At 36.1% G+C, this 13,086-nt stretch overlaps 1 protein-coding gene and 1 non-coding gene across 2 annotated transcripts; one reads left to right on the top strand and one right to left on the bottom strand.

Moving 5' to 3' along the window:
- Positions 1-3,105: 3,105 nt before the first annotated feature.
- On the bottom strand, positions 3,106-6,478 carry LOC127093732 (uncharacterized). Its single transcript, XM_051032640.1, has 2 exons — positions 5,976-6,478; positions 3,106-3,763 (listed from the first exon to the last, which is right to left on the bottom strand). The coding sequence occupies exons 1-2, from the start codon at positions 6,476-6,478 to the stop codon at positions 3,106-3,108; spliced, it is 1,161 nt and encodes a 386-aa protein (XP_050888597.1).
- Positions 6,479-7,838: 1,360 nt separating this feature from the next.
- LOC127099414 (small nucleolar RNA R71) lies at positions 7,839-7,945 on the top strand. Its single transcript, XR_007793918.1, has one exon. It is a non-coding gene; the product is annotated as a small nucleolar RNA R71 (small nucleolar RNA).
- The last annotated feature ends 5,141 nt before the right edge of the window (positions 7,946-13,086 follow it).

Here is a 13,086-nt window from a genome sequence, read left to right as displayed (position 1 = left end):
ACATTTAATGAACCTAACAAATAGCCTATTTGTTAGTAACCTAAATGTTGAATTTATGGGAACTCGTGTGACCTTAAATTCAGGAGAATACAGGTGCAAAAGCCCAGGTACTGCAATATAAAAAGGAAGGCGTTCCTTCATTCAGTTTCGGGGATTTTGAGGCGTGAAGATTTTTTGTGTCCATCATACTTCACTGCTGTATTTTTGTGAGTCTTGTATTAGACGTATCTTGTAAGCCAAGCCATTATCAAGTAGATGATTGTTGTGGCATAGGGTGTTCATTGAGTTGTAAGTGTTGTGTCGCTCAAAGCTTTTAAGCGTGAGTGCTGTGTATCTTGATTGAAGCTGTGAAGCACAATCAAGAGTTGTTTGAAGTGTGACTTCAACTTGTCTTTAATTTTGTTTAAAGATAGTAATCACTGAGGTGATTGAGGGGGAGTGAGTAGGAACTCTGATCTTAGTGTAAGATTGAAATTGCATTGGGTAGGGATTAAGTGATAAGTTGTAAACGGGTGAGTTTAGCTTTGAATTGATACTACTAATAGTGGATTTCCTCCCTGGCTTGGTAGCCCCCAGATGTAGGTCATGTTGGACTGAACTGGGTAAACAATTACTTGTGTTATTTACTGCACTTACTTTTAAGTTCTGCATAACTCCTGTCTGTGCAGAATTGGATGTCATAACAACCCGTGTGACATCCAAAGTCTGATAACTAGAATTTCAGACTTAGAATTAGGCAACACTCCCTATGCAAAAGGACTTGGCCAATGCCAAATTTAATGAAAACCAAGTGCTTGTGAAGTGAAACTTTCATCTGATGCAAATATTGAAGATCCATTTAAGTTCATCTGCAACATGGTCCCATTGAAGTTGTTACTTTGAACCTGTGCCTAAAAGCATATCTCTGATTTCATCTGATACATGGGAGAATGTGAAGAAGGTCATGGAGTTGTTAAGCTTGGGTGTGGCTATCTTTATTTGATGCCTTGCTCTTCATCTTGCTATTTGTGTATTGATATTGCTTGATTCTAAAGTCTAAGGGAAATTTGGATTTCTATATGACATTCTTGTCTATTGGATTGCATCCCATTGGTCAGATCTTTTCAACTCTTAACTTTTAAATTTGTACTTAGGATTAGTCTCTTCATCTCCTCCCCATTTCTTTAATTTTAAATCTCTCCCTCCTTGTAAAATCTTCTTTGCTTGTGATTTTCTAAACTTAGACTTATTGCATATTAGAAACTTTGGCCTTGTGCCATTGCCTTTTTATAAACTCATTTTCTTAATCAAACTTGTAAATGAATCTTAACTATATTTGACTTAAAATTTCAAAAGACAAAAAGAAATAACACTCATTCAAACCTTTTAGGCCTTTTGTGCCTCTTTTAAACTTAAAATTTTGTTAAAAACAACTCATTCACTTTGAAATTGATACCACGAACTACGAGGTTTTGATCCCTCATTTTTATGTTGGTACGTAGGCACGAGTCTGAAGGTTTTGTCAAACACAAAAATATAATTAATGAATTCTTTTCTCATCCCCACACTCTATTTATTGCAAATATCATTTTGTACAAAAACACATATGCACAAAAAAAGGGCTCCCTAGGAGTACCTAGGACACTTTGGGTGCTAACACTTTCCCTCTGTGTAACCAACCCCCTTACCTGTAATCTCTGGCATTTTATTAGTTTTGATTTGAAAACTTCTTATCTTTGGGTTTTGTTCGTACTTTTCCCTTTTCCCTTGGAAACAATAAAAGCGCGGTGGCGACACTGGTTTTATTGACGTTAAGTTTATCCATAGCTTAATGGTCATGAATTTACCGCTATAGTAGGAAGTGGTGACGTATCTCAATATTCTTAGTGCGAGAGTGTAACACCGAATTTTTGGCTAGATTAATAGCACTGGTGTTGTCGCGCATAATAGGAATATGTTGTAGTTTAATATCAAAACCAGGTAGTTATTGTTTGAGCCATAAAATTTGAGCACAACAACTACCGGCTGCTACATATTCCGCCTCGGCAGTTGACAAAGCAACGAAAACTTGTTTCTTGCTATGCCAACTTATTAAGAAGTTTGAAAACATGTGGCAAGTTCCACTAGTACTCTTCCTCCCCGATTTGCAACCGGAAAAATCATAATCGATATAACTAACCAAATTACAATTACTTCCCTTGGAATACAAAAGTCCACACTTAGATGTACCATGAAGGTATCTAAGGATGGGTTTTACTGCTTTTAAATGTGATTCCTTAGGAGTCAATTGACAACGAGCGCACATACACACTCTAAACATAATGTCTGACCTAGATGCAATAAGATATAGAAGAGAATCAATCATACCTCTATACTTCTAGACATCAACATCCTTACCATTTTCTTTTCTTTCCAAGTTTCCATTTGTGGGTATTGGGTGTCAATTAACTTTGCATCTTCCATACCAAATCCTATTCCTCTGTTAGGGTCATAATAAAGGGAACTCAGGAATTCAAGGGCGAGCCTACGGTATTGGGTATACCTCTTCCTCATAGCAAAACTATCCCAACCTACTTGGTTGAGAAGATACATAACATTGTCTCATAATCCTAAGATAGTCAGGGTCAATCCATTAGGATATATAGAAACTGTCATTTCCCTCTTTGCTAAAATGTCAAAACTATGCCTCTGGTTTTCGCTCCTAAATATAACCTCCATATTATCAACAGGCTACATACTCCTAAGTTAGTGATAAGCTATCTCAAGCTATGTTAGCCTGAAAGTAAACAAAGGTATACTATTAATAAAAGGTACTGCATAGAAGTGTTAGAATAGTTAGTAATAATAATAATAATAATAATAATAATAATAATAATAATAATAATAATAATAGTAATAATAGTAGAAACAAACATAGAATAAAAATAAAATTAAAAATTAAAACAACTAAAAAGAAATGATAAAGACTAAAGATCGTGGATTACCTTCCACGTAGTGCTTCGTTTAATGTCGGGAGCTCGACATTAATTTGGAATGGTGTTAATTTTTCGAAAGAGCGGGAAACTCTTCTAATTTGTAGCTCATGCAGAAATCCTTATTTTCTACATTGTGGTAGTGCTTAAGTCACTATTTTTTTACAATGAATGGTTCATTAGTGTTACCTCTTATTTCCACAACTCCGCTCTGGAGAGCTCTCATGACCTCAAAAGGGCCAGACCATCTAGAACGAAGTTTTCCTAGAAATAATTTGAGTCGAGAGTTTAAGATAAGGACTATGTTACCCTCATTGAATTCTCGCCTTGTAATTTGTTTGTCATGCCACAGTTTGGTTCTTTCCTTGTAAATACGGGCATTCTCATAGGCATCTAATCTAAGTTCTTCTAATTCATGGATATCCAAAATTCTTTTCTCACCTGCAGTTGTGTAATTCATGTTAAGGGTATTGATGGCCCAATAAGCTTTATGCTCGAGTTCCACATGCAGGTGACATGATTTACGATAAACTAGTTTGAATGATGTTGTTCCTGTTGGGGTTTTGTAAGCTGCCCTATAAGCCCACAGAGCTTCATGAAGTTTTGCAGACCAATCTTTCCTAGAAGTTGAAAAGGTTTTCTCTAATATTTGTTTGATTTCTCTATTGGAAACTTCAACTTTTCCACTTGTTTGAGGGTGATATGGCGTTGCTACACGGTGTCGGACTCCATATCTAAGCAACAATCTTTCGAAGATTTTGAAAATGAAGTGAGATCCTCCGTCGCTAATTACGAGTCTTGGTACACCGAATCTGTGGAAGATTTTATTCTTGAAAAGTTTAATTACTACTCGTGCATCGTTAGTGGGAGAGGCTACTTCCTCGACCCATTTTGATATGTAATCAACTACAACGAGTATGTATTTGTTACCAAAAGAAGATGGGAAAGTACTCATGAAATCTATACCCCAGACATCAAAGACTTCTAATTCTAAGATACCTCTTAGTGGAATCTCATCGCGTCTAGAGATATTTCCAATGCGTTGGCACCGGTCTCAATTTTTAATCGATGTGGACATCTTTCCATAGATTAGGCCAAAAAAGGCTAGATTGTAAGATCTTCGCACAAGTCTTCGAGGTGCTTGCGTGCCCTCCACAGGATGCAGAATGCAAGTGAGATATGATATCATTTACTTCCGATTCAGGGACACATCGACAGAAAATACCATTGGCGCCTCTCTTGAAAAATAGTGGTTCATCCCAATAATAATGTTTAAGATCATGGAAGAATTTCTTCTTTTACTGGTATGTTAAGTCTGGTGGAAGCACTATAGTGGGTAAGTAGTTGACAAAGTCAGCATACCATGGCAGGACGGTCTTGGTACAAATAGATTCCACAACTTCATTAGTTTCTTTGTCATTATATATTAAAGAGCATTTTATCATCTCGCTTTCATTTTCTAACTGGGCTACAAGTCGATCGTAAGGAAAATCCTCATTGATGGGCACTCGTTCGGGTTTTAGATCCCCAATCCTAGAGAGATGATATGCTACCACGTTCTCGGTGCCTTTCTTATCCTTGATCTCTAGATCAAATTCTTGTATGAGTAGAATCCATCTTAAAAGTCCCGGTTTAGCATCCTTCTTACTTAAAAGGTACCTAATTGCGGCATGGTCGGTATAGACAATTATATTGGCACCTAGTAAGTAGGAACAAAATTTATCTAAAGCGAACACAACAATTAGGAGTTCTTTTTCTGTGGTGGCATAGTTCATGTGTGCGTTGTCTAAGGTTCTACTTGCATAATAAATAACATGAAGCTTTTTATCTGCTCTTTGTCCTAAGACAGCGCCAACGGCATAATCACTAGCGTCACACATTATCTCAAATGGCTTACTCCAATCAGGTGGTTTCACAATAGGTGCGGTAATAAGAGCATTTTTCAGATGTTCAAACTCTTTTAAGCACTCTTCGTCGAATATCAATTAATCGTCTTTCATTAATAAGCCCGTTAGTGGTTTTGTTATTTTAGAGAAATCTTTAATGAATCGTCGGTAGAAACCAGTGTGCCCTAAGAAACTGCGAATTTCTTTAATGGTTTTCGGAGGTTGAAGATGTTCTATAATTTTGATTTTTCCTTTATCCACTTCAATTCCTCGGTCGGATATAACATGTCCAAGTACAATTCCTTGTCAGACCATGAAATGGCATTTTTCCCAATTTAATATGAGATTGACCTTAATGCATCTCTCAAGTACAATTTCTAGGTTCGAAAGACATCCTTCAAAGCTTTGCCCATAAATAGAGAAGTCATCCATAAATACATCCATTATGTTGTCTATAAAATCAGCAAAGATCAAAATCATGCATCTCTGAAATGTTGCAGGGGCATTACACAGTCCAAACGACATTCGTCGATAGGCAAATGTACCATAAAGACATGCGAAAGTAGTCTTTTCTTGGTCATCAGGATGGATAGGAATTTGAAAGAATCCTGAGTATCCATCTAAGTAGAAGAATTGAGAATGTTTATCCAGTCGTTCAAGCAATTGATCAATGAAAGGTAATGGAAAATGATCTTTACGAGTGGCTTTATTTAATTTTCTATAGTCTATGCACATTCTCCATCCAGTTTGAGTTCTTTTTGTTACGGATTTGCCTTTCTCATTACTAATAACGGTAACACCTCCCTTCTTTGGAACAACATGTATCGGGATGACGCAGTTACTGTCGGATATTGGGTATATAATTCATGCTTCTAATAGCTTTTGTACCTCCTTTTTTACTACATCACTCAAGATAGGATTTACTTTTCTCTGATGCTCTCTAGAGGTTTTACATTCCTCCTCTAGCATAATGTGATGCATACATATAGAGGGACTTATTCCTTTTAAGTCGGAGATGTTATAGCCTAGAGCTGTTGGATATTTTCTTAAGACATGGAGTAATTTTTCGGTTTCTATCTGTCCTAAGTCAGCATTGACTATAACTGGTCTTTCAAGCTTGGTGTCTAGGAATTCATACCTTAGAACTTTGGGTAGTGTTTTGATTTCTATTGAAGGTTTCTTTGGGCATGGCACTAGATTTGTTGTTAGAGCTAGACGTTCTCTCAGAATGTCATCTATGTATGGCTCATGCCAATTATCATCTTCAAATGTAGGAGGTGTTGGAATCTTCAGTACTTCAGTATACTTATATGGTTGCTTCTTAATTTCTTTCACACATTCATCGATGACGTGTAAGAAACAACATGAGTCATCTATAGTCGGTGCTTGTAGGAATTTAGCTAAGAGAAATTCAACTTTTTCTTCTCCAACTTCGAATGTTAGCCTACCTTTCTTCACATCTATGATGGCTCTGGCTATGGCTAAAAAGGGTCTTCCTAAAATAATAGGGATGTGGTAATCCTTCTTTATATCCATTATTACAATGTCAGTAGGAATATAGAATTGTCCTATATAAACGAGAATGTTCTCTAGCATACCTATTGGAAATTTAACAGAACGGTCAACTAGTTGTAGAGACATCTTTGTTGGTATTAATTCTCCTAGATTGAGTTTTTCGCATGTGGATAAGGGCATTAAACTAACATTGGCTCCTAAATCGCATAGAGATTTATCTATGATAAACTTTCCGATTATACATGGTTTGGAAAACAACTTAGGTCTTTCAGTTTATGAGGTATGTTGTTTTGAATAATAGCGCTACACTCGACAGTAAGCATATCGGTTTCATCATCCTCAAGCTTTTTCTTGTTGGATATAATCTCTTTAAGAAACTTAGCATATGAAGGAATTTGTGTAACTTATGTGAATGGTATAGTGATATTAAGTTACTTCAGAAGTTATATGAATTTCTTGAATTGTCCTTCATTTTTTGACTTAATAAGTCTTTGGGGATAAGGTATAGGTGGTTTGTATGGTGGAGGAGGCACATAAGGTGGTTCTTTATCTTTTGCCTCTCCGCTTTCGTCTTCCTTTCCATCATTGGTTGGTTCATTTACCTTTTCGGATCCCTTACCAGAATTTTGATACATGGCCTAATTTTGGATTCTTGGGTCAACCGGTTCATCTAGTTCTGTTCCACTTCTAAGTGTGATAGCGTTAGCATGGCCTTTTGGGTTTGGTTCTGGTTGACCAGGAAATGCTCCAGCTGGGGCTGCTATTGCGGCTTGTTGTTTGGCTACTTGGGAGACCTGGGTTTCTAACATTTTGTTATGGGTAGCCATAACATCAAACTTATTTGACAATTGTTTCATCAGTTCACTCGTATGAGCATTTTGATTTGCAAATTCTTTTTTTTGTTGAGCTTGGGCATTCATAAAGTTTTCCATCATGATGTGCTTGTGGAGAAATAGGGGCTCCTTTCTGATAGCCAGGTGGAATAGCAGGTGTTGGGTTTGATGGAAACAAAGCATTGTTACTTTTATAGGAAAAGTTCGAATGGTTTCTCCAACCAGGATTGTAAGTGTTTGAATATGGGTTTCCTTTAGCATAGTTTATTTGGTCGGTGGCAAAACCAGCCAATAATTGACAATCAGCATTAGTGTGCCCAGGGGTTCCACATAATTCACAGCTTGGTGTTATAGCAGCTACAATAGTTACTGGTGTTATGGCCAAGCTTTCAATCTTTTGCGTAAGCGCATCCACTTTAGCATTGACGCAGTCTATGCCATTAACTTCATACATTTCGCCTTTCAGAGTTGGTTTTTCTACAGCAACACATTCACCTCCCCATTGGAAATGATTTTGAGCCATGTTCTCTATGAGTTCATAAGCTTTGTCATACGGTTTGTCCATTAGAGCACCGCCAGCAGCAACACTTAAATTCATCTTAGTGTTATACAACATACCATTATAGAAAGTATGAATAATCATCTATTCTTTAAGTCCATGGTGTAGACAGAGTCGCATCATGTCCTTGTATCTTTCCCAAGCGTCGAAAAGAGATTCATTGTCTTTTTGCTTAAATCCGTTGATTTGAGCTCTTAGCATAGCTGTTTTGCTTGGTGGAAAATATCGGGCTAAGAAGACTTTCTTCAACTCATCCGATGTGGTTACAGAGTTTGAAGGTAGAGATTAGAGCCAAGCTCTGGCTCTATCTCTTAATGAAAAAGGGAAAATACATAGTCTAATCGCTTCTTTACTGATATTATTTGCTTTCATTGTGTCTGTGTACTTCACAAACACTGACAAATGTAAGTTAGGATCGTCTGTAGGATTACCTGAAAATTGGTTTTGTTGGACGGCTGATAACAGCGAAGGTTTCAACTCGAAATCATTTCGATTGATGGCAGGGGAAGCAATGTTGTTATGTGGTTCTACTTGCGATGGAACAACATAATACTTCAACGAACGGTTTTGTGGTCTTTCGGCCATAATTGGTTCCGGTTCTGAAATTGGGATAATAGGATCTAGAAGATCGTATTTAATACGAAATTTATTGATTCGGCGTTTTAAATTAAGATAACGCTCGATATCGTCAATTGGTTGCTCTAACTCCTTACTCTGAGAGCGAGTGGTTGGCATACAATCGACAAAGGAAAAAGAAAATTTGTTGCCTTAGTTTATACTACGCAACAAAGGAATCACAATATTGACTAAATTTGTCCCCGACAATGGCGCCAAAAACTTGATCGCGTCCAGACGTGTCTGTCGGATGATGATTGTAAGTGCACAGTCTATCGTGTAGTTTTAAAAGATTATTGAACCCACAGAGACTAATAGTCAAACTAATGTTATCTATTGTTGCAGTCCAAAGCTAAGGCTAAAGGTTATAAGGTTATGAATGGGAATAAAGATACTAATTTCTAAAGGTTTAAAAGTTATGATAAAACGAGCCCGAAATATGGATTCAGTGTTCCTAAGGGCTTAGGTTGAACTCGGGTACTAAATACGACTCTATCACATTATGTAAAAAATATCGACTTAAAGGTCCCGTCTCACACTCTCACGCTATCGACAAAGACCACACCTCTTAACCACAGGATTTTGCTCTCGCTCGCCCGTTCTAATTAAAAAGCGTATTTTGAAAGTAAATAAGATCCTAAACGATGCCTAAAGTGCTCTCGTTGTTTTTAGGATTGATGTCTAGTTTCCACTATCTGGTTCCTTCCTCACACTCTCGCGCTATCAACCTTGATTTGTTCTTCACTCTCGTGCCAAAACAATAAAACATACATTTGGAAACTAAGGCCAAAACATAATTAAATCATATATTCGCACCTATTATTTCTATTGAGTCTTGTCGGTAACGACGGTCCTCATACGCCAGACTCAAGATAATTTAGCAAGGCATGGTATTAATTGAAAGCAACATGATTAAAGCATTTAAAACTGAGAATAGCATGGCATGCAAGTAATGAAAATCGGCAAAGCATACAAATATTAAAAGCGGTAGAAAAACCCTGAAATTACGTAAAATGAAACTTGAACTTGAAAATGGCGGCAAGCTTGTTCTTGATCCAAAGTACAAATGATACGGAAATGAAAAAGGTGTAAGAATCCCTCGATGTGAGTCATTGTCATTTTACAGGTAATTTTCTACCTAAAACTAAGAATAAATTTTGATAGAGATTCCGCGGGAATTTGATGGATGCCAAACACTCCAAAAATGGCTCTATATATAGAGTTCAGGCCCTTGGTAACTGCTTGGAACGTGCAGGCCTAGTGGAGGGAGTGGCGGTTGAGAAACTGCTGGAAAAACTGCCCATTATGCAGAACTACATTCTGTATGATAATCCGAACGTCATTAGGGGAATGACAAACCTCGTTCCTTTAAAACTTAAGTGACGTGGCAGGCATTGGAGGTTGTAGCGATAAATTCATGGCCATCAAGCTATGGATAAACTTGACGTCAATAAAACCAGAGTCGCCACCACGCTTTTATTATTTCCAAAGGAAAAGGGAAAAAGTACGAACAAAACCCAAAGATAAGAAGTTTTCAAATCAAAACTAATAAGATGTCAGAGATTACAGGTAAGGGGGTTGGTTACACAGAGGGAAGGTGTTAGCACCCAAAGTATCCTATGTACTCCTAGGGAGCCCTTTTTTGTGTGCAAGTGTTTTGGTCAAAATGATGTTTGATGAAAAATATAGAGTGAGGGGGTGAGAAAAGAATTCATTAGTTAGATTTTTGTGTTTGACAAGACCTTAGATCTTATTCCTATGTACCAACATAAAAATGAGGAATCAAAACCCCGTAGTTCGTGGTAAAAATTTCAAAGAAGTTGGTGAATTGATTTTATTAAAAGTTTTTGAAAGAAAAGGCACAAAATGGCCAAAGGTTTGAATTATGTTGTTATTTCTTTTTGTCTTTTGAAATTGGGGTCAATATAATTAAGTTTATTCATAAATTTGATTTAAGACAATTTTGAAAATTCAATGGCATAAGGCCAATGTTTCTAATCAGTAAAATATGTCTAAGTTGAAAACTCAAGCAAAGAAGATTTTGAAAAGAGGGGGAGGTTTTGAAATTAAAGAAGTGGGAGGAGATGAAGAGACTATCCTAGACAAAAATTAAAAGTTAAGGGTTGAAAAGATTTGACCAATGGGATGTAATCCAATAGACAAGAATGTCATATAGAAACCCATTTTTCTTTGGACTTTAGCAAGCAACAAGCATAAGCAATATCCAGGCAAACCATGTGAAGACCAAGGCATCAAATAAAGATAGCCATAATATCCAAGCAAGCAATCCAATAACTAGCAATCTTTAATGTCTTCCAATGTATCAGATGAAAATATTCCTTGATCAACTTAGAACAGTCATCAGACATTAATCACAAAGTCAAAATGAATAGCTTAAACAAAGAGGCAATATAACAGGTGAAACAGGGCACTCAAGGCTTTATATCAGATGAAAGGCACATTCAAGGATAGCTCAGTCTCAGATAGTGGCATTGGCTAAGTCCTCAAAGCATAGGGAAGTTTTCTATCCAAAGTCCATAAGTCCAGATCAAGTCCAACAGTCCACCAAGATATTTTTTAGGGTTTTTGTTGTTATTAGGTATTTTAAGGTCCTAAGACCACAAACAAAACAAAATCACAAGTAAATAATATATATATAATCACAAGATATGGCTCAAATAAGCAAAGTAAAAAAGACTGAATCATAAATAAGTTGCATGAAATGTAAATGGCAATGAATGATAAATGTACTAAAACTTAAAGTGCATTAAGTAAATGACTTGAAAGTAAAGCAAAATTAATAAAGAGTTAGTCAAATGTTAGTGAAGAGTTTTAAGTGATCAAGTCATTCTTTGGAGAACATTTAACCATTCATTCACAAGTATAAATTCTTGAACCAAGACATCATCCATAAGAAGGGCTCCAACTTGGATAAATCAACAAGTATGCCACTAGCTCTCATGAAAGGAAAAAAGGTCAAGTTTTCACACAATGTCATGAAGAATGGGAGACTTACAATCTCACTTACAAGAATGCTAATCCTTTTTGGTCAAAATTAACTCTATGTTAAGCAATTGTAATTGGACTTATGTAGAAGTCACAACTATCTGAGGTCGGGCAATAAAAATATGGGTGTTAATGCATGTTAGAGATTTGGTACAAAGAACCAAACTCCTAAAACATACCACACACTAAAAAAATGGGAGAGGCATATCTCAGTCAGGCTCATGTTGATCCATCTGACACAAGGTCATTGACGAATCAACTAGCATTAGATATGAAGAAAATTCATTGGTCAATGATGGATTGGGGAAGAATATGGATGAAGATGAATAAGGAAGGGGAAATAGAAAATCAAATTGATCATAGAAGGAACTTCATCTGATCAATATTATTCATTCATTTTGGGAGATGAAATGTACATTTCATCAATCCCCTAAATCCAATAATATTGGTCAAACAAAAGTCAAATCAACCATAATCAAGGCCAAACAGAAAGTCAAACATCACAAGACCAATTAAATAGCTCAACATAATTTTTAAACAATTATTCAATTAAAAATAAATTTAAAATGAATTAAAATGCATTTTTAAATGGACAAAACCTCAAATCCTATCAAAACACTAAATAAATGGCCAAGGGATTTATCCTAGGTCAAACAGGGTCAAATGACCTTAGACAAAAAATTTCACAATTTTTGGAAAGTCAGAAGTATTTTAAAATATTTAAAAACAAGTCTAAAATCATTTAATTCATGAAAAATATCAAAATTAATCCAAAAAATGATTTTTATTCAAAACATGGAATAGAAAATATTTAAAGATTTTTGGTGAAAGTCTCATACTTTTTAGATTAAAAATGAAACTAATATGAATTAAACAAAAAAATAGATTAAAAGTAAAATCAGAAATTAAAAAGAAAATAGGAAAAACAAGGGTCATCAAATCTCCCTTATTAATTGAGGTGACAGGTCTGATGGCTACGCGCGCGCTGTAACACCCCGATTAAAATAAGAGAATTATTTAATTGAGTTAATATTATTTTATTAATTTAATTAAATAAAGTTGAATTATTGGATTATTTTTATTATTATTATAGATGTTATTTATTTTAATAATAATTAAATAAATAAAATAAATGGAATATGAAGAGTGGAAGGGTAAAAGTGGAAATTGGATAAAAGAGGCCAAAGTGAGGACTCAGGTGGTTTCACGTGTTTTGCCTCAGAGTCAGAGAAAGGGGGAGAAACGCTGAAGAGAAAGAGAAGGAAGAGGAAAGGGCCAAAGATTGCTCAGAGCTTCCTTCAATCCAAAGAGGTAAGGGGTCTGAACCTTATTAAACAATAATATGCGGAAAATGGTGAAATATTGGATGAACGAAATTGGGATTTTAATCGAAGGAATTCGTAGAAATTATATGCAATGATGTTAGGATTTGTGAAATCGAATAGGGGACTATTTGTATTAGGTGAGATGAGTGATTTTGTGTGAAATTGGGACTGTGGAAGGATGAATTTGGATAGATCTCGTAGCAGAGAAAGCCATTGCAGATCTGGAAATCTGGTTTCTGGTCATACGCGTAAGGCACTAGGCAATACGCGTATGAGATTGCTGGTATGCGTATGGCACTAGGCAATACGCGTATGGATGAGGAAGATGATGTTTTGAACGTGTTTTGGTCTCTGTTGGTACGCGTATGGGAATGTGATACGCGTAGCATACGCGTA

The sequence above is a fragment of the Lathyrus oleraceus genome, chromosome 6 (genome assembly GCF_024323335.1).
Source record: "Lathyrus oleraceus cultivar Zhongwan6 chromosome 6, CAAS_Psat_ZW6_1.0, whole genome shotgun sequence".
NCBI classification, from domain to species: domain Eukaryota; kingdom Viridiplantae; phylum Streptophyta; class Magnoliopsida; order Fabales; family Fabaceae; genus Lathyrus; species Lathyrus oleraceus.
The sequence above is the reverse complement of the archived record's forward strand: the minus strand, read 5'-3'. Positions and strand labels throughout refer to the sequence as shown.

Bases quoted from the DNA above. Each gene is read 5' to 3' on its own strand.
- LOC127093732 (XM_051032640.1), bottom strand. From the start codon at position 6,478: ATGTCTCTACAACTAGTTGACCGTTCTGTTAAATTTCCAATAGGTATG. The intron at 3,764-5,975 runs GTATGAATTCCT...AATCTTCCACAG, and splicing joins ACACTACCCAAAGTTCTAAG to ATTCGGTGTACCAAGACTCG.